At 40.0% G+C, this 22,883-nt stretch overlaps 1 protein-coding gene across 1 annotated transcript in view; it reads right to left on the reverse strand.

Moving 5' to 3' along the window:
* Nucleotides 1–11,732: 11,732 nt before the first annotated feature.
* The window catches only part of smarca2 (SWI/SNF related BAF chromatin remodeling complex subunit ATPase 2), a 43,602-nt gene continuing 32,451 nt past the window's right edge, over nt 11,733–22,883 (reverse strand). Inside the window, exons 27-32 of the mRNA XM_084414243.1 lie at nt 20,629–20,865; nt 16,273–16,378; nt 15,836–15,937; nt 15,073–15,196; nt 13,667–13,803; nt 11,733–12,971 (exon numbers count right to left, since the gene is read on the reverse strand). Coding sequence (XP_084270369.1) covers nt 12,936–12,971; nt 13,667–13,803; nt 15,073–15,196; nt 15,836–15,937; nt 16,273–16,378; nt 20,629–20,865 — 742 coding nt within the window. The 3' untranslated portion in view covers nt 11,733–12,935. The remainder of the gene's footprint in view (nt 12,972–13,666; nt 13,804–15,072; nt 15,197–15,835; nt 15,938–16,272; nt 16,379–20,628; nt 20,866–22,883) is intronic.

The following is a 22,883-nucleotide window of genomic DNA, read 5'->3' on the forward strand; positions in this document are numbered from 1 at the left end:
TTCCCTTACTCTCAGGGAACCGAGGTTACGTCAGTAACTGAGTACGTTCCCTTTCGAGAACGGTCTCTCGTATTGTGTAGCTATATGCTATGGGAACCTATTTTAAAACGCCATGCTATCAGCTTAACACTTCGCCCAACTATCACCTAGGGTTCGAAGCCTGAGGTTAATAGTAGAGCTAAAGTCAGATCCAATGGGGGGACCAGCCGGCCGCCGCACAGATGTCTTCAATTGGTATACCACTGGACCGGGCCCAAGATGAGGCCATGCCTCTTGTGGAATGAGCTCTAACGCCAATGGGGCAAGGAAGGCCCATAGAAGCGTAGGCTAAAGCGATAGCGTCTACTATCCATCGTGATAGTCTCTGCTTGGTGACTGGAAGCCCTTTGGTGCGGCCACCGAAGCATATGAAGAGCTGTTCTGGCTGCCTGAATGGGGCAGAATGCTCTAAATAGACTCTAAGGGCCCTAACAGGGCAGAGTAGAGACACATCTCTATCTTCTTCCGAAGAGGGAAGAGCTGATAGAGAAATGATCTGAGCTCTGAACGCAGTCGAGAGGATGAGTCTAAGGACAACTTTGGAGTCGTTGGGCCCGAACTCAAGGCAGGAAGCGCTCACAGAGAGCGCTTGTAAATCACCCACTCGCTTGACCGATGTTAGGGCTGGCAGAAGTGCGGTCTTCAGTAAAAGAGTCTTTAGATCAGCCGACTGAAGTGGCTTGAAAGGGGGTCCCTTCAGGGCCCTGAGGACTGTGGAAAGGTCCCAGGCCGGTATAAAAGGGGGTTGAGGTGGGTTCAACCTCCTGGCCCCTTTGAGGAAACGCACGACGAGGTTGTTCCTTCCCAGTGACTGGCCGGCCACAGGAGCGTGGAAGGCTGCCATGGCTGCCACATATACTTTGAGCATGGAAGGGGTTCGACCCGCGTCCAGCAGCTCTTGGAGAAAAGAAAGTACCAGAGGTACTTCACTTGAATAAGGGTCAAGGTCCCGGGCTGCGCACCAGTCGGTGAACACTGACCATTTCAGAGTCCAGAAAAGAGTCCAGTCTGTGTCCTATACTTAATCTCTGTCAGGTTTAGCCAGAGGTGGCGCTCTAGCACAATCCATACTCCTTCCAATAGCCTGGACGGTGGTTTTAGTGGCACGCAGGGCTAGATCGGTGGCGCTGCGCAGGTCCCTAAAAGCCTCGGGGTTAGGTCCAGACTCGTCCATGGAGTGGAGGAGTTTAGCTTGGAACACCTGGAGGACCGCCATGGTGTGCAGGGCCGATGCAGCTTGGCCAGCGGCGGTGTTAGCTCGGCCGGCGAGAGCTGAAGTGGCTCTGCAGGGTTTCGATGGATGAACTGCCTTGGATCTCCATCCAATAGCAGTGGGCGAGCAGAGGTGCGCGGCCACTTCTTCCTCTGGGGGGGCAGCGTCTCATATCCCTTCTCCTCAGCGCCGTCAACAGTAGAGAGCGTTGTGGAGGTGGATGTTCTTAGACGGGCCGAGTAGGGGGCGCGCTATGATTTAGTCAGCTCGTCGTGTACCTCAGGAAAGAACGGCGCTGGTCTTTGACGAGGGGCCTAGTGGCGCCCCGGCTGGAACCATTCGTCGAGCCGGCTCTTAGCGGGCTCCTGAGGCGAAGACCAATCGAGCCCGAGGTGTTCAACGGCTTTAGTGAGGACGCGGAGAAGCTCTGAGTCCAGACTCGCCCTTGCGCCTACTTCACTGGACTGAGATGAGGGGGTGGGGTGGGGTCAGCCAAGCCCGCCCAATCCTCGCACTCGGATGCAGCCAAAGACAGGCTGTCATCTTCCTCCTCTTCTGATCCACCGAAAGAGACGAGGCCTGCCGCTTGCAGAGAGGGGCGCTGGTCCGTCTGAGTGAACAGAACAGGTGAAGGGGTCGCCGCTGGTGAAGGCTTCTTAGCTGGAGAAACAGCGAAGTGAAGAGTTCGCTGAAGGAGATTAAATCTGATTCCTATGGCGAAATGGCCCGCTTATATAGCCAGAAGCCACGCCCATTCTGGCGGCACCATCCAAGAACCATTATTGGTATTATTGGTCAGCCACCTCGCCATAGGGTCGTGCAGTTCCCACAGCACAGCCAGTGCTGGTCAGCTCTGCTCTGTGCTCGCTGTGCAGCTCAGCTCGTTGTGTCTTAACAACGCCCTTCAGCCGTGACTATTCACGATACACAGCCTCGAGTATCTTATTGCTTATGTACCCTGCATTGTGCTCTAAAGATCAGATTTTGTTTTTGTTTAGATATTAACAAGTAAGCAACATTATTTCATAAGAATCACACAGCTCCTTTATAAATGCTGGATAAAATGTAATTGATATTTTATAGTGTACAATTACAGCTACCCCAGGAAAAACCAAGGATTCACGATCTAGGATTCACATATCAGCATCTGAAAAGTCTTCCTGCCCTCTGCCTAACATGGTAAATATCCTTATGCAGGCTGGCCCAAAGCTTGACATACAGGACACAAAGCAAGGTGACCATCTTTCTGACTCTTTATGACCTGCACACATTAATTGTGCTCACTGTTGATTTATGTAAGTAGGTATGTATACACACACACACACACACACACACACACACACACACAGAGAGAGAGAGAGAGACGCACACACACACTTTCTCAGCATGCTTTGTACAAGAAATGCTTGAATACAAGAAATGACAATGTCATCGAACTCATATCTGACAAAAGCACATTGAAATCTGTTTTTGTACAAGACTCTCTGAGAACAACATACAGCGTCATAACCATTGTAGTGAAACAGGGCAACTAGCCAGCATTCAAGTTTAATCACAAATGGCTGTGATTATATGCCTTCATTTGTTCCAAATGTTTGCACAGTGAAACAATGTTGAATTAAGTCAAAAGTTGAATGTAAACAGCTTGAAACATTTTTTTGTTCTTCTAACAGATGTCTTCAGAAATGTCATGAGGCAGATAATTATTTTTCCTCAGAAGTCGTAAAGTTAAGGTAAAAGTTGTTCAAGCAAAAAAAAAAAAAAAATCTCGGTGCATGATTATTTGAGTGGCAACATGGCCAACAGATTCAAAGATCAATTTCAATTTAAAAATCTAGTGATTTTTCCCCCTGTGAAAAAAATCAACTAAATACCTGACCAACCTAAATGAGCCTGTCCATTTACATATCTCATCCTTATAAGAGCAAAAGCACACCATTATCCACAGATGAAAATCTTTCAGCGTGAGATGGTTTGGAAATGCACTTGCCTTCAGAATCCTGGCAGAGACTGTCACTTGTTCAAGAGTAATTTAACAGACTGCAAAGACCGGATAGTTCTGTGATTATGTTCAGTAAAATTCAATGCTGCATTACTGATATATTTGACTTAATGTATGTAGCAAATGTACATTCTGAGTGTTTTAGAGGCTACCATAAAAAAAAAAAAGAAGCTTAACCCAAGTAGCCTATACTTGAATCTCAACGACACATTTTCCCAAAAGGGTTTCTAGAATTTCAATGACTGCGAAGTTTTTAGAAGGTGCATCCAGTTTACAATGGAGAGACGGTATATTTCTAGACTTTACGAAGGAAGAAGCACACAGAATGAAAATGACATCAATGGCGAGGACACGTTCGAGCTGCACACGGTGCAGTTGGAGCTGGAAGCCGTGGAGAAGCAGATCCAGGACCTACTAAAGAAGCAGGCCGAGCTACGGGTACGGCGATCAGCACTACTTATGTAGTAAACACAACTACAAGCCAAATATGCTTAGAACACTTGATTACCCTTTTAACTTACAAGTATAATCAAGTATTCTATAAGTACTATATACCAGATACAGTTATACAGATTTACAAAGACTGCAAGTGTGTGTATTTGGACAGGCTCCAAGTATACGTGAATAATACTTGCCAAGATGTCCATTTTGACAATCTTTTGTGTATTTCTGTTCAAGCTCAATAAAACATGAAAGAGAACACAATTCAGTATTCATGCACTTTATGCGAGGCGGCGAGTTTGTTAGCTTGAGAAAACAACGCTTGAGTACCGAACTGAGTTCTCTTTCGCATCCTCTTGCACTTGAAATGTTTAAAATCACATTAAAATGCGCACGCAGGAATCGATAAGAATCAAACTTGACATTTTATAACAAGTAAGCGATTCCTGACTTGGAATCGATTTTCGCTTTACAACCCTATCCCTCACACAAGAATGATTTAATTTGGGAGTCTGAAATACGATTGAAACCCCCTGATTTAGGACAAGCGATTTTTAAAATGAATGGATGGATTAGAAAGGGAGAGTGTGTGGATAAGACTGCGTGCAAATACAGTATCTGTTCTTCAAATTATGTTTACAGTAATGGAATATTAAACTATACTTGGGAAAGTTCCAGAACATTCAAAGAAGCAAAGTGAGAGTGAATATTATGGAGTAGGCCTACAGACCTCACATTTTCTCTCAATACAATAAAACCACCTGCCGGGGATGATGTTTTTAATCCGCCCCCTTTTTCAAACTTGAATTCCTCTGCAGCACATCAAGCAGTGGGCCGACTCCCGCCGTGGCACCCCTCCGCATGCCATACTTCAACATTACCCAAACTGAACTCACATCCCAGGGTCTTCCAGCACTGTCGGCAGTCAGCCATGTCAGCACAGCTGCTACAAAGAGGAACACACACTGATTTCAGCTTAAATTCCCTTTCTATACACTTAAGGCACACTTACAAATATCTTAAAGGGGTCATATTATGCCCTTTTACAAAGTCTTGATTTTGTTTTTGGGGTGTACAAGAATATGCTTTCATACTTGGTTGTTCAAAAAACACATTATTTTTCACAAATTTTACATTATTACAGCACCTCTCTCCCCTGGCTCGAATGCGTCGTTAGTTCCTGTTTCGATTAAGCCCCTCCTTCCGAAATACAAAATGTGCTGTGATTGGTTAGCTGGCCCAGTGTGTTGTGATTGACACCGCGTGTTCGGGAAATGCCACGCCCCTTGCGGTAACCGCGAGTTTAATCTGCTCAGGTGTAAATATTAAGGATGGCCTCAATTTCAAACCAATTCAAGCCTGATTCAAACTTAAGAATGTTAATAAACAAGAGTATAATCTAGAACGGATTTCATGCATAGACTTGGCATGGATTTCACAGGACGTTTCAGAGCGGTGTGTTCTTTTTTTTTTTTTTTTTATACATTTTAGATACATTGTACACCATTTAATCATGATATTTGTCGGAAAACTATGTAATATAAACAGTAATTGATCACAAAACCATGGTTATTTTCCTAAGGGGCGGTCACTATATCAACACTAATGTTGGCTAGCAGGCGAGCGGAGGCAAAGCTTTGCCCTTTGTTTACATCATAGCAACTACATAAAACTTATAATTGAAACTGTTAATAGAAAACACAACTACAAATAATAAGACATCCTTACAAGTTGTGATCCATAAACAACGGATTGTCCCTACAAAGTGGGAACTGCTCCAATTCAGGAGAATTCCATTTTTTGTGCGTAGTCTGCATTGCACTCTCTTAGGTTCTGGAGGCTCTACTCCATAAAATGCGCAGCACACTGTTCCTGAACATTATAACCAGTTACCACATGTGTACCAGTGTTTAAAATGTATTTTATTTAAACACTTACTGGCTGTCAAACATTAGTGTAACATGTTCATATAATGTGATAACTTGAAATAATGTTAGTATACTGGCCAGACTTGACTCAGTTCAACTGGTAGCATTGTGCTAATTACGTCAAGTTTATACATCAGGTTCAAGATGTATAGTTGAATGCACTCACTTTGGATAAAATCATCTGCTAAATGCATAAATGTAAATATTTATCTCTTGCCATTTATGCTGCGATCCTAGAGAGGAAGTGCAATGAAGTGTAGTGCAGTTGATTCTTTACATTATGATAAATATCCAGCTGTAAATTAATTTTTTACATTGTCCTAACTGATTTAAACAGGTCTGTATCTCAGTGGTTCTTTCAAATGATTGATCATATTTACTATGTCGCTCATTATTTAAACTGTGCACTTCTACACAAAAGATAATGTGAATCAATGAATGTTTGAATTCACAGAACCTATAAAGAAAACAATGAAATTATTTAATTTATGATCGACTGGTCCAGTGAACATTAATTGTAGGTTATTGACTACAGGAGTCTTTAATGTATATGCACTCACTATAGCTGTGTCCAAAATCAGAGGCTGCATCCTTCGAAGGGAACGAAGGTCGGACTGAGCATTGTTAAATGGGACGGTCTACCCTTCGGAGGACTGTTCTTGTCGCCAACTGTGACAGCTGCCATTGATGAGTGGCTGTAATGTTTGTACTGGACTTTTTTGAAAGTTATAATAAACTGAAAACAAAACAGGGTTCACAAACTGTCTAAATATGTTCATCGTGGTCCATTTCTATATGTATTAAAGACTATAAACTATATATAATCGCATCTTAGTAAGATATAAGTCAACAACATTTGAACCGCATTAAAGTTTTAGTTGTGTAATTGGATATTTGAGTAAGCTGAAAACCAATACTTGCATTTAAAAGTTTAATTCGGCAATTACTCTCTCTCTCAAAAAAAATGTATTGCACGCAATTAATTCTGGGGTAGGCAAGGCTGCGAAGGATCCATCTGTTGTGTCCTTCATTTCATGGGAAACGAAGGCTGCATTTGGAGCCTTCGACTTGGGAAAGCCAGCGTCGTGCCGCTGTGATGCAATCTGCCTTCGTATGCGCCCTTCAAATGATACAGCCTGTGAATTGAGACGCAGCTATAATGACATTGTCATGATTCCTGTCCTGTGTTTCCCTTGTCTTGTGTGGACTTTTGTTATTTCCTGTCCTGTGCCATGTTTTGTAGTCCTTTGTAGTTTTTCTTGTTTATTAGTCTCCCCAGGTGTTTCTGATTAACCACACCCCCTTGTTATCTTGTTTAGCTTGTTTGCCTGTGTATATATACCTCTGTGCTTCAGTTGTTGTTTGTCGGTCGTTGTAGCTGTTTCCTGTCCTGAGTTCCGTGTTCTGTTTGTTCTATTAAAGTATGCTTGCATATGGATTCTCTCTCCGCTTCATTCCTGCCTCATCATAACAGAACGACCGACCAAAAAGAATGAATCCAGCAGCATTAAATGGGAATCTCCAGCCAAGTAGGCGGCCACACCTGATTCTGCTTCCCAGGATGTCCGTCGCCATGTCGCCTGAGTGTCTCCAGCCAAGAAGGCGGCAACGCTTGATTCTGGTTCCCAGGATGGCCGTCGCCATGTCGCCTAAGAGATCGTCTATGGCAGAGATGTCCGCCTTCACACTTCCTGAGCTTCTTTCTATTCCTGATACCGCGTCTGTTCCTGAGTTTGAGCCTGTTCCTGAACCTGAGCTTCACGTCACATCTGCCGATCCAGAGACTGTTCACGTCACGTCTGCCGATCCAGAGACTGTTCACGTCACGTCTGCCGATCCAGAGACTGTTCACGTCACGTCTGCCGATCCAGAGACTGTTCACATCACGCCCGCCGAGCCAGTGTCTCCGGACAAGATGGCCGCCGCCGAGCCAGTGTCTCTGGACAAGATGGCCGCCACCGCCGAGCCAGTGTCTCCGGACAAGATGGCTGCCGCCACCGAGACAATGTCTCCGGACAAGATGGCCGCCGCCGCCGAGCCAGAGTCTGTAATGGTCCTGTCCAGCTCAAAGCCCTCTTCGCCGCTGGTCCCGTCCAGCCCAGAGCTTCCTTCGCCGCTGGTCCCATCCAGCACAGAGACAGAGGGGGGGTCCCGCGATTGGACCATGGAGGCCGCGCCGCCATGGTTGCCTCTTCAGCCAGCTCCGCCCTGGCCGCCTGAAGGGTCGTCTCCGCCCTGGCCGCCTGAAGGGTCGTCTCCGCCCTGGCCGCCTGAAGGGTCGTCTCCGCCCTGGCCGCCTGAAGGGTCGTCTCCGCCCTGGCCGCCTGAAGGATCGTCTCCGCCCTGGCCGCCTGAAGGGTCGTCTCCGCCTGAGGGGTCGTCTCCGCCCTGGCCGCCTGAAGGGTCGTCTCCGCCTGAAGGGTCGTCTCCGCCTGAAGGGTCGTCTCCGCCCTGGTCGCCTGCACTGCCTGCTCCGCCCTGGCCTCCCGTACTACTGCAGTCTCCAGGCCCTCTTCCGCTCCACGGGCCTGGCCCTCCATCCCGCCCCCTGGGTCCGCCTCCGCTCCACCACCCTCCTGAACTATTTCCTGAGGAGCGTCTGGAATCCGCTCCTTAAGTGGGGGGCTATGTCATGATTCCTGTCCTGTGTTTCCCTTGTCTTGTGTGGACTTTTGTTATTTCCTGTCCTGTGCCATGTTTTGTAGTCCTTTGTAGTTTTTCTTGTTTATTAGTCTCCCCAGGTGTTTCTGAAAAACCACACCCCCTTGTTATCTTGTTTATCTTGTTTGCCTGTGTATATATACCTCTGTGCTTCAGTTGTTGTTGTCGGTCGTTGTAGCTGTTTCCTGTCCTGAGTTCCGTGTTCTGTTTGTTCTATTAAAGTATGCTTGCATATGGATTCTCTCTCCGCTTCATTCCTGCCTCATCATAACAGACATGTACAGTATTTTGACTATAAAGTGTTTTTTTTTACTTTGTGAACATCCGGGTTATTGTAAAACTGCATGGTTTTCAAAGTCCATTTATCAAGCACAGAATAGGCAAAACATTTAGTTGAAGATGAAAACAAAATTAATGATCAAGATGACATTTTCTCTACATCCTACATCATGGCATCTCTAAATTAGACACAAAAATGGCAATTGTCCATTACCACTCATGATAGTACCTATGATGGTACAAGGATTTCCAGAGTAGCAGAAACAAGGATCTATAGAATAATCCAGGAAATCCTGCATCATGGTCAAGACATTAGCATGTGCACACCATTCGGTTTACAGACAGAGTAGGACTGAACAAACAGCTCACACTGTAGTTGAAATGCAATCCTTCAAATAAGCCACTTCAAGCGTTCCTTTGTATGGCAGGCAGCTTGTGAACGAAGAGTCTTTATCTATGCATTGTCTATGCTGGTCTGGATGCATCTGAATAAAGCACCTTTTCTGCTGGTTTCAGACACAAGCGAGAGTAAAATGGCAGTAGATTTAGGCAGGTCCCCTATAGTGCGGTTTTAAATGTGCCAATTTTCCTACACAGTTTGAGATTTCTATGTTCTTTTTTCTTTTTTTAAACACTCTCCTTTCAGATGATATTGAGCAGAGCTATTGCTATCTAAGAGTCCGTTCTTTAGGCAAATTAGATACAACAGAGCCAGATAAGGCCTAATCATGGAATAAATTACACCATAGATTCACTATAGATTACACTGACTTTTTAATCTGCCTCTGGTAAAAAAAAAAAAAAAAAAGTCGATAAAGCTCATTTGGTAGCCTACAAGTGCTGCATTTCATGAATGTGTGACGGAAATTTCGCTGACCACAAGCTTTGATCTTGCTGCCTGGTGGTGGAAATGCGGCAGTCAAGTTATATAAACGCTGGTTCAACGGTCAGATTATGGTGAAGCAGATATATACGGCGTAAGGTTTAATTCATTTCATTTCCTCAGTCATGCAGTTAACTGATCACGAACTCTGGAATGCCAGAGGGATCAATGCATTCTCTCCTAGCCCTTTTAAGTGACGCATTTTGGCCATTCATAGGCCTGAGACCTTAAATATGTGATATAAAGCGTGATTAGCAGCAGAACTTCTAATAATAGGGAGCACCTGGTCCTTTCATTCAGTCATACATGACTAATTTTCTACGCACTTCTAAGAGAGATTGTTTGAGAAACGGCCTAGGTTATCACCACATCGGTCACTCGGATGATCGGGAAAAGAGCTCACAAAGGCTACAGAGGAATAGCAGGGATTGCATTGGCACCTGACTATTTCCATTTGACATCCCTGGCACAGAGACAAGGATTACTGTCCAATTTAGCTATCTTTTGAGGCTTACCGCTATCTAAACAGCTTGCCACTTCAAAGTGGAAGACAAACAGGGCAGAAATGGACTGTACTCTTGGACTGAATCAGCTTAGCAGAACTCCATTTAAATGGCTGGAGCTCTGGAAGAAAAGGCGTTTTTGATCTCGGAGGAAAAAAGAAGCGTGGTAAACCTATGAGGGACCTCTGCACTGCCCCTCAGTGCTCATATGAGGTAGGACACTTAAATTGGGATTAGCTTTAAAGGTGGAGTGTGGTGGCTAAATAGAAGGATGACGTTAATGTGTGTTCTAGTGTTCTTGAAGTCAGTGCAGTATTATACATCTATACATTTAAATGTGCTGAGCAATAGGAATGGCAGTATCCTAACAGCCAAAAATCTCTTCAAACTTTTTCATGATCCGTTTGTGAGGGGCGTTCTTCTTATAAAAGCAGCTACCATAAAAAAAGTTAAAGTCTAAGATTTGTTAATATTTTCTTGTATTCAAAAATTAAGTTTATTCCTATGATGGTAAAGCTGATGCCAAATTTACTCCAGTCTTCAGTGTCACATGATCTTTTAGAAATCATATTAATGTTGAAACAGTTGTGCTGCTTAGGCCTAATCATTTTTGTGTGTGTGTGTGTGTGTGGAATCCTTACATTTTTCAGGATACTTTGATATATAAAGTTCAAGGAACAGCATTTATTTGAAATATATATTTTTTTGTTGCACTGTCTCTTTTTAATGGGTAAAAAAAATGTACTGTCCCCAAACATTTGAATATATATTATTGTATAAAACCCATTTATACCGTATGAGAAAAATATTAAGTGTGATATAAAAACAACACATTTCCAAAAATAAATAACAGGCTTTTTCATTGCATTGCAATTTCATTGAACAAAGAAATATTAAGAATATTCAATTCTGTAAATGTGTTTAAAATTGTTAAACATTACTGTCTTGAAGGGATAGTTCACCCAAAAATACGTGTCCCACAGAAGAAATTGATACGGGTTTAGAACAACATGACGTTGAACGGAGCCCCTAAAGGGACATGGTGGTGGGAAAATATGAGATGGGAGGACAAATATCTATATTTCAATGATTTAGCATTCTCTTGCAAAAACATGGTGATGAAAAAAAAGATATTTCAATGCTTTTGCGTCATCTTGCAAAAGTTTTGACTCCCCCGAGAAACTTTGCATTCGCTTGCAAAGAACTCAAAAGGTTTGTGAGCGAAAGCAAAGTTTCCCAGGGGAAGTGGGGAACACAAACGTTTTCCGAGGGGACGCAATTGAATTTTTTTTTTTTTCATCACCATGTCCCATGTTTTTGCAGACCCCAAGCACCCCCATTGACCCCAGTTTGAAAATGTCTGACTTAGACGTTACAGGTTTGCTTGCATGTGTGGGTAATTATAGAATACTGTCTCATTATTATTTCACCCCTGAGCAAGGTACTTATTCTCAGTGTTTTGTTTGGGAACTGGCCCTGCAATTACTGTAGCTTAGTGGCTTTAGGTAAACAGCAACTGCAAAGTGACAAGTAATTATCTCAAATGACTATTAAGGTAATTAAGCTTCCATTTTAATAAAGCAGATGATGCCATATACATCTAAAACATAATATTTGGGATATTGCAAATGTTCCTAGCACATCATGACTGGTTGCAAAAATACACAAGGATTGATTTCACAAGTCTATTAGTAGAGGAGCATTGCAAACTTAAATATCAAATCACTATTATTTCATGAAGACAATCAGCATGGCATTACACCAGAGATCAACGAGCGAAGGGTTATCATTGGTGATGTTTACTTTGGGCTATGAGCTACAACCACAAAGACACTGTGCAAGGAGAGCAAAGATTATGACACTTCTGAAGAGTTACCAAGCTCAAGCACTTACAAAAGAGATGTCAGAAATGACTAATGGCACACAGGAGAACAGATCAAAAAGAGTTCTCAATGACAATAATGCAAGTGCCTTAGTGAGTACATTTTAAAGCAACAACATTCATTAAAAAACAAGATGAAATGCATATTTCAACCAATACAGTATAAGAGCAATTCATTACTTAAAAAAAACACTTTTTTTTTTTTCTTTTTTTTGTTAATGAAAATAATGATTAAAAAAAATATCGATAGGGGGAAAAGGGTAGCCAATCTGACCTGGTTTATATTTGAACAATATGCTTTAAAATACTGATTGTCTTATCTACATGAGCTTTGAAATATTGTGAGACACTCTTCTCCACTGCAAATGAAAGGAAAGTGAAGGTGAAATGTGCATGTCCGACTGCAGAGTATAAAACCAGTGAAGGAAAGACACCGAATAGGAAAAGAGAAATCGCCACATCTATGTATATGATACAAAGCTGGTCAAATTCGTATATCACATACCACTGAAACGGTACAGGGCTGAATAGTGCTCCCATCTCAAACACATTTGTAATCTCTGCTGGCTTTTGTGCTGCATGCAATACAATATAGAAGTGACTATAATATATGATCTAATCTAGATGATACGAAATGCTATGAGGACTTCACTTTAAGTAACACTTGAATACTTTCTGATGTGCTTCATAAATTTGAAACAACTGGTTTAACCAAGGAAAAAAAAAGGTTTGAATAGCTTATAAATGACGTTCTTTGATGCAATTCAGATTTTTCTTTTATCAAACATATATTTTTAAACATTGCATAAATGTAAATTATATACAAGCAAACAGAAATTATCTCTAAAATACCTCACTGCATGTAGGGAAATAACTGTAAGCTATTGAAGGTGCAAAAAACTGTAGATTATTCAACAGTGGGATAATAGCGCAAGACAAAGTGTTTAAACATACAATAAAATAAAACAAAAAAGAGAAAAGAAAGGAAAGGAAACAATAAATCTTATTGGAAGCCAAATCTTATAATTCAGCTGGGTGAGGAAAGACAATAAAAGAAGCAAATAAACGTTTGAAAGGAATGCTGATGATCAGCTCATCTCCTCCTCACTCGTCGTCGCTTTGGCTCCCCTCTGACTGCTCCTGAAAACAAACACACAATGACATTACACGCACATGCAGACAGACAGATCGGCCCGCGCTAGAGCTCTGGTGACCCGCGTCCACCCCCGCGCCACACCTGACTGAACGCTGGTCTGCAGAGCCTCATTACTCGTGGACTGAGCTGCTTACTGAATGTGCTCTCTTATTTCTGGATAATGAGACAATCTCACACTGATTCATGGGCCATGGTCACAGGGCTCTGAGATGTTCACACTGACTTGATGTGAGGAGACTAAGCGATTTACTGACGTTCAGACATGAAGCGATCACATCAATGGAAAAGAGCGCATGTGAATGGAGGTTTCGAAAGCGAGAGAAACAGACACTTACATTTTCCTCTTGAACTGCAGCAGATGGGATAAAGAGATGAATGAATGAATGAAGGGCACAGTGTATTCTTTTTTTCTCATAAATAATTCCCAAAGGGAACTACATAACACCTCAAATACCTCTTAGATGTTGAAAGATAAGGACATGTGGCTAAGCATCTATAAATCTCTTTGTAAAGGTTTTTTTTTTTGGGTGGGGATGGGGGGGGTAATATCCTCAAGCATATTCAATCAAAATGTCAATGTATACACCTGAGGTTTTTGATTACAAGATGTTTAATTAGGCTACATGTCAACTGGCTAAACAATGACAGGCCTAATTGATGAGAGGAATAGTAGACCTACATTCTCCTCTTGTTCTTCCTCGCTGTCATCGTCACTGACCACAGGCTTAGCCTTTCCACGACTCGGCCTCTTCTTGCCTTTGTCCTGACATCTCTCGTCCCGTTTACTCAGCTTAATTTTCACCTTCACTGACTTAGCTTTAATTTAAAAAAAGAAAGAAAAAAGAATTGTAATAAAAGAGAAATTAAATAAATATAGCACAACTCTATCAGAATTATAAATACAAATTAGCTTATAGAATTGTTTGTCATTTTAATACGATAACACTATGACACCTCTATTAAAAGTCCATCTCAAATGCCACCTTTCTAAATCAGTACTTTGTAGTTAACCTGTTTCTTTGATCAATTGTAAAATTTACATTAAACATTAAAGACCTCATGAAATCCTTAGTGTTTGTGGCTTTTAGTCTATCAGACGTCATCAATATGCCAGTGTACTCGATGAAAATGACAAAATTCACTTTTAGTAGATATACATTTAAAGTGTAGTATTCTCTCAAAAATACAAATGACTCATCCTGCATTGCATTGATTTTGGTCCAATCAGATGCTCGATGATCGATTGAGAATGTCAATGCAGTTGACTAGCAAGTAGAAAATCATGTCCATGCTGTGATGTAACTAAAGCCTCAAATCACCTTTCCACTATTTTCGACATTTGTGTACGGTTGCCGCATTTCATCCCCTAGAAGCAGTCGAATGGAACTTTCAAACTGGCCATGAATCAGTCGCTGTCTTCCACTTATTCATCATGAGGAGAGATTCCCTGATATGATTGTAAAGCGCTTTGGGTGTACAGTAATACATATGAAAGCGCTATATAAATGCCTCATTCTATTCTATTCTATGTTAAAATTAATGAATTATTGAATATATGATATATCCAAATAAAACAACAACAAATGCCAATACGCCTAAAAGAAAAGCATAGTAGGTTTTCTATGGCTAATTAACATAAATAATGTAATTTTTATAAAAAATATATATTTAACATAAATATAACACCTCATTTTACACAAATAATGTTTAAAGATTAATGTTTTAGTGCAGAGATAATGTCAATTCTCACCTCATCCACATAGTATTGATTAAAGTACATCACGTCCGACCCAATTTGACTGCAAAGGTTTAAATATTTCAACTCACACGAAGCTAAAATTGGATTAGAAAATTGTGCATATGATGCGCACACAAAGCTCCCGTACTACTCTCCACTGACTTCGGAGATAGTGAAAAGCAACTTTATGGCTATTTAAAAAAGGCCTTAGGCCTTTGAAATGTGCTGCCCAAACAACCTGTTTCAACAAAGGAAAGAACTGCACTTCTCAAGCAAGTACAGGGTATTGTAGAGCTTTAGCTTCATTAGTATCAGTGAATTGGTCCTTTGTTAATGAAAAATCTTACACTCTTCCTCTGAATCTTCCTCATCATCGTCATCATCATTGCTGTCATCGTCACTCTCCTCCCTGGCAATCTTTTGTCTGGCACTCTTGAATACTGACTGGAGAACGATGGAGTCCTCATAGATCTACAAAAAACAAAGGGTAATTTACAAGCAATAATTTAAAACAAACACACCCCTTGCTGTGATTAACTGTATTATCTGCAACCCGAACAAAGTAGGAACAAGGTGAGGTAAAAATAATAAAACCATAATCTGACACATTCCTTTTAAATAAAGAGGGATGCTTAGAACTGTTTGAGAGATTTGATTATATTTTTGTAGACGTCTAGACTCCATTTCCAGATTGTGCTGCTAATTTCAGGAGAGATTAAATATTGATTTCAAACACACAGACAAAATCTGGTAAGTAATCACAATACACAATACACCATGAAAATGCTGTGTAAAGAGATCCTCAGAAATAGATATAACTGATCTGAAATATAATGAGCAGTTCTTCTTATAAACCTTTGCATAAATAAATGCAATACATCAGGGAATTGGCAGTAATAAACCAAAAATCCCAATTTTATAGCAGACAATAGCCATTTACAAACAGATCAGTGGCTATTCATGACATGCTTAATATTTCCATGTATGACAAGCATTTTATAGAACTCCTGCAACATAAAATCACTGCAAAATGGTGGTGTGGTCCTACTAGGCAATTCATACCTAAGACAGTCATAGAGGGTAGGGTGTTCAATCCATTTATTCACTCACCTGTGAGCCCTCCAGATTGTAAGTCTGAGCATTGTGACAAAGAAGCATGACGTCTTTCTCCAGATCGCTCACACTCCTGTACTTGTGGCAGCGCACACGCTCCTGCAAAAACAAGAACACTTCTAACACCAAAACATCCTTCACCTGTAGGGTGCAACATTAACAACTGAGGAAATTGCCAATTAGAGTTGCAACACAAAAATAAGACAACGACATTACGAAAAACATTAAGGACGAAAACATCAGTTTATCTCATCTTAAAACACAAACCAATTCTCTATGGCAGGGTAATCCTGTTATCATCCAGCCAAAGTAATGAGTGTGCCAGTCCTGATCGGACGATAATACGTCACAGCAGAACATATAATATGTGATGTCCAGATGTGTGTAGGCTTTAGGGCCACACTGAAATAAAAGATGTACTGTAACCCACATACCTTGATCTTCTTGAAGTCCACTGGCTTCCTTATCAGTTCATAGTATTCAGGGAGCTCTTTCCTGGAGGGCAACTGTACAAAGACCTCGCTGAGCTGACGGCCTGATCTGTGATCAGAAACAGAGATTGAGGCTTATCCTGACTTCCTCAGACTGCACGGAGAGAGATAAACTATGCAATCAGCCTGGGTGGATTTCCAACTTGGTGGAATAACGTCCGCCTGCTTTTTATTATCATCATATTGGTGCTTTACTGACTATTATCCCTCAAGTTCACCCCAGGCCAACAGGAGAAAACACAAGTCTAAATCCAGGACAACAGCAAAGGTATAAAGGTCTCCAGGAGTAATACTTTTTTGAGACATACTGCCGACAAGGTGTTTTTTTTAACCCTGTTTACAGCTCTTATCTCTCTGTTACAGTTGCTCTAAATATTTATGACACAGCGCAGATGATTCATTACACATTCAGTGATTACATCAGGGCTCAAATTGGTGCAATTATGGTGTGTCGACCTTCATTCAGACTTCAATTTATAGTTTTTGCTGCAGATGTATGATAGTGTTAGTCTCGGGGCTCAGACTGCAGCACAATACCAAACAGCTTTCAACTAAGCTGAAGGATGAATTCTGCTCATTACGAACTCAGCATTTAGCTTAGTCTAACATTTCGAAATTGGCAGCTCAACATGTCAACCATTTCAAATGGATCAAAATGCCAGCTATGTCATTATTATGATGACATGCAGCAATTAAAAAAAAAATCATTCAATGAGTAGCAAAACTATCTGGAGAAATTCTACAGAATGTGCTTATAGGACTAGTTAAAATTAAAGTCTGCAATTATTTTTATTATAAAATTATTTTCTCCTATCCTGGCTCATGCAAAGAAAACTACAAGCAAGTGATCTGGGTGGGATGCACCAATATTAAAATCTGACACCGATAATACATGTTATCGATTTGTTCATGTTATCCAATATTAAAATGTATACAATTTATACTATTTTACCAAAAAAAATTTTTTTTTTTAAAGCTACAAGATAATTTAGGCATCATAACATTTTAATAATGTACAGCCTGAAAATCATTTTGAGATTAATTTAAATAGAGATTACATGACAGCAAGGTAATCTAAATGTAAAATAGAAATTATCATACACGATTAAATATGCAAAATCTACCAACACAGATAAATGAATTTTTTTTTAATAATCATTGATATTGGCCAATAACCTACTGGCTCTGTGCACAACTAATGGCTTACGTTTTTTTCGTTTGGCCAACCAATGGCCTAAATCCTCTTTTCAGGAAACCTGTTTGAAACCAGTCATTTTGACAAATACATTTTCAAGACATTTCAACTTCAAAACCCAGGTGAAAGCATTTTATGCTCTGTTGTTTGGGATTAGTCATGAACGTGTGGCACTAAGACTAAGAGACCACTAAGAGTTCATTTCAGAACAAATGCAGCTGTGCTCAGTTTTCACATTACGTGACTCATTAAGTTCAACAGAGTCATATATTTGAAATAATTGCCAAGGACGTCTGTTTGTAAGACGCTTAAGTACTACCAAAGTGACATTTCTAGATGTCTTGGTTTAAATATGGGGTAGATTAGAGCGATTTGTCCATCATGTAAAATTACTGCCATGTCCAGACAGCAAAATTATTATTCCACAACTGATATATGCTGTTAACTAGGAGGTTGTCATGGTGACCACCAAGAGAGAAACCCAACATATGATCAGTGCTACTCTTCAATCTGTTGGACTGCAGCTTAATTGGGTGACACATCAAGCCCATGTCCTCCGCTCAACTGAAATCAAACTGTCTCTCTAAAGCTGGTTAGAAATTCTCAGAGGGGAATAAGTGTCAATATACCATGAACAACATCCACTACATTACGAGTGTGACATTCAGACTACATTATTAATCAGAACACTGATTACTCATCAAAATAATTTAATCAAATTAATCTTATTAATTGATCAATCTCATCGCATATGTGTTCAGCTAATCATCTGAGCATAGAGGAATAACTAACTAGAGCTACAACTCATGTCACATCCCTGACACAAGTGAGCACCCATGCATGCCAGAAAATGATGCATGCACCCTTGGCTCGACATATTCAGGCGTGGGAGCGTTCAGCTCTAAACAATGTTTACAGTCACTGGAAACACTGTGATTGTGTTAAAGTACACATGACAACAAGAACATTGGCCATCCTTCAGTCTCTCTCTGAGTCTGATGCATGACGTCTATGCTAAGTGTGAGAACCTGACATATAATCATGATCAGAGCAATGGTACATTAATGTTATGTCCTGTTTGCTATTTACACACTGTGTATTATAGTCATGGTTTGTATCGAGCGGCACAACTGTTTTCAACATTTATAATAATAAGAAGAAATGTTTCTTGAGCACCAAATTTGCATATCAGAATGATTTCTGAAGGATCGTGAGACTCTGAAGACTGAAGTAATGGCTGCTAAAAATTCAGCTTTACCATCACAGGAATAAATGACATTTTAAAATATTTTTTCTATATACTTTTTAGTGCTGTAAAAAAGTTTATTATTAAATTTCTGTAATTAATCATGATTAATCGCACCACACATTAAAGTTTTTAATATATTTTTATATTGTAATAATTTCATATTTAATCTCCAAATTAATGTAGAAACAACATAAAGATAGTATATTTTAAATTGTTTAATGGCAGCGGTTTATAAATGAAGGCCAGTATCACTAATACTAATACTGGTACTGATATTGATTTGTTTTTCTCAACTTTAGCAATTAATTATAGCAATTCAACATTACAGTATACTTGAAAGCTATGGATTTTAACATTTATTAGGCTTTAAAAAAATATAGTGAACTTAAAACATTCTTCACATAAACCCATTGTAATAAAGGTCACATTTACCTGTGCCCTTTAATATATCAGGGCTCAGCGCTAACGATTTTTTCTATTGGTCCAGTTGGGCTGGTTCAGATTTTTACCTGCCCTGCAAAAATGCTCCAAAATTACTTTTCATTGTTTTTGACCCATGTAACCTTGTACCACTATAACAGTGCTTTAAGATTTTCAGGTAGGTATAACAGGTAGGAAATATACAGAATTTGAATAAAGTTATCAAACACTTCACAGTCTTCACTGCATAAATTACAAATTAAATATAGATTAGTCCTTATTAAAGCTACAAAAGTTATTCAGTCAAGAGCAGTGAGTGATTTTCTCTTTTTTTGTTTGTTCGTTGATTAACATTATCCGCACGTGACGCAGATCTGACTCGCATTCCATTTTCTCACAACTCTTTGCATTCATTTAATACTTTATTTAACTCATTTAAGACTGCGCTTGCGAGGACACTCAAAACGGGCATTTTGGCAAAATTTTCGGTGTTTTTGTCCGTTCAAGCATGAAAAAGAACATAATGCAGTACTGGCGCGCTGTCTGAAGCAGCTTTCTGTGCGCACGAGTCGTGTGTGTGTCACACAGACAGGAGATTCAAAGAGTTCTCTTTTGTGTCTTGTCATGCTTGAACGGTTTAAAAGCATTTGCATGATTAAGAGCGTGATCATAAAATGTTACGCTAGCCAAAAGATGACGGGAAAAAAGGATGCTGCGTTAATTGTGTTACATATTTTTAATGTGTTAAACTGACGAAAAAAACAAACAAACATTTTGACAGCCCTATTTCAAACAGATTTTGAAAAAGACTATCTACTTTTTACAACGATAGTGTACATGCAAAATTGCATTAATAGTGGAAACTGCCAATACTCACATATTCTGAAGTGATTTTTTTTATTTATTTTTTTATTACATTTTAAGTTCTGCATGCACATTTTGCCATTTTAACATTAACAATAAATCGATTGTTAATTTGAAATGAAAATTGGTTATGGACAGTCTTGAAAATGGGAACAGTTATGCTCAATGAATTAATCAATTTAAAGGACACCATGCAGGATTTTTTGGCTTGCTGCCATTAGTTTTTACAAAGCCTCTCCTCCTTCATGATGGCCCTGACATTACTTCACCTTAAATTACTTCTGGTCGTTACTCCAGACAAGAGTCATTCCACATGTATACTCCGGGACACAGTAACAATGCCTGTCAACACACTATTTGTCTATCGCTACACTGCAAATTCCTGGAAAAGCTGAGATGTTGAGAACAGCATATTCAATACAAAACTACTGAGAGTTCAATGTTAAAAAATTGACATTCTATTTAGGGTCACCTTTACTACAATTGAACAGACAATCAAACGGTGATTTAAGGAGAGCCAATTCAAAGAGTGCCCTGCAACAATACAGTGAGGTGAGGTAACAGCACTTACGCGTCTCTGTAATTGATGACCGTATCGACAATAGCATTCATCTGTTTTGTGAGTTTGGGTGGGTTTGGGGAGAGCTTCTCTGCTGGAGGGCGTCCTCTCCTTTTCTTGGCCTTGTCTCCGTCCTCACGCCTCATGTCTTTGTCCACATGTCTCCTACGCTTGCGCCTCTTCAGTCGTATTTCCTCCTCGATTTCCTCCAGGTTGCCATCCTCTATAGCCTGCCAAAATTCAACAGTTAAGATCACAGTAATTAATGAGGTGGGAAATTACAAAATGAAAAGCAAACAAGGCACAATTGTTGATTGCTAGATTAAATTCACTGTCTACTGACAATTTGCACTCAACGTTCATGTGATTTTAAACTAAATTCATTCTGTCAAAGAAAATTTGATCAGGTATGTTCAGCAGTCGGGACCTTTCTTCTAAATCTTTTAAATCACATGCTGATTCATATACATGCCAAACAGAAAAATGCCATCAGTGTGATTCTGCAAATGCAAATTTTACTGATTAGGCTACTATGCATGACAGTGAATATTTGATTTGAGGACTTCTTCCCAAATCCCCATTGGCAGCAATGAAAGCCATGTTCATTACCATAAACTACATCTAGAAGTGAAAGAAGCTTCTGACTATAGAGAACTTGACTATGGGCTCTGATTATGGAGCCATTTGTGACCCTGGACCACAAAACCAGTCACAAGTCGCATGGGTATATATGTGGCAATAGCCAACAATACAAAATTGTTGTATTGATATTAAGTAAAGATCATGTTACATGAAGATATTTTGTAAATTTCCTACCGTAAATATATAAAACATTTATTTTTGTGAGTAAATGCAGCACAATCACGAACATAAATGGACAACTTTAAAGGGGATTTTCTCAATGTTTCGATTTTTTGGGACCCTCAGATTCCAGATGTTCAAATAGTTGTAATACGGCCAAATATAGTCCTATCCTAACAAACCATACATCAATGGAAAGCTTATTTATTCAGTTTTCATATGTATAAATCTCAATTTCAAATTGTGACCCATGTGACTGGTTTTGAGGTCCATTGTCACATTTGGACTTTCATCAGTCACACAATCTGACATGATTTAGCTTAGCATTTGTGCAGATCCATTCTTAATTAAATCCATCTGTCTGGCATCTTCTCTACATCCTTCCCTTCCTTTTGTTACACAGATGGATATCAAGGGATTATCTCATATTTCAGTCTCTCCAAACACACATTTGGGATGAATATTTACAGAGAAAAGTAATTTGCCTTCAGTGAACGTACTGTATGGTCCAATACATTTGTGTTGTTGCGTTTGGCCCAACGCCCATCCCTGTTGTAAAGCAGTATACAAGTGATCCTCCTTGTTTAGCTCTGCATGGTACTTCAAATCTCCAAATATGCTCAAAAACATTTGTAATTCCACCACCAAAGAAATGACCTTGGCAAATGAAATGACCAAAGAAATGACCTTGGCGTAGCAAAGAAATCCACAGTAAATCCAACAACTTCCAGAGAAGAATCCATTCTCTTTGAAAAGTAGGAAAGTCTTAGTTTTATGCTCTTCTGTAGCATTTGCTGTAAAACTCAAAGGTTGGTTATCATAATGTGGAAAGCTTGATCCTCAGCGCAAAGTAATTCAACACACCTGTTATGCAGCTGAGCCAGAGCCCTCATTTGAGATGAATGCAAATGCACAGAGCCAGAAGTGAACAATGAGCAAACAAACAGACCTAAAAGAGAGTCTGCTTTAGAAACCAAAAATCGTATATGAAAACAAATTAATGTGAGACTTTCAGTGGTGAAATTAGGATTTTGGTTCTCAGCCAAGATGTTATGAAAGAGGATCAGGCCTATATCTACCTAACAGAGCTTGTTTTAAATTAATTCCCAAATAAAAATCAATGACTAAAATAATGTGTTCTCACCATACCAAACACATTTAAATGTAAATGTCTTGTTTTAAAGCAGGGTGTCTACAGATATGAACAAGTTAAATTTAAGACTTTTTAAGACCTTTTTAATGCCACTTTGAATGAAATTTAAGACCAAACCTGTGATGGAAATACACATTATTACATGCGTATATATTAGGGGTGTAACGGTTCACAAAACGGTACACTTGTGTCATGGTTCGGTTCGGTTCGGTACGTTTTTGATACAGCATAAAGAAATAAATGCCAGAGAAATTTCCTTGATTTAAATTTGTTATTCTTTTTTATATTAAAACTAACATCATAAAGTATGATT

Source organism: Rutilus rutilus (assembly GCF_951802725.1).
Source record: "Rutilus rutilus genome assembly, chromosome: 7".
NCBI classification, from domain to species: Eukaryota; Metazoa; Chordata; class Actinopteri; order Cypriniformes; family Leuciscidae; genus Rutilus; species Rutilus rutilus.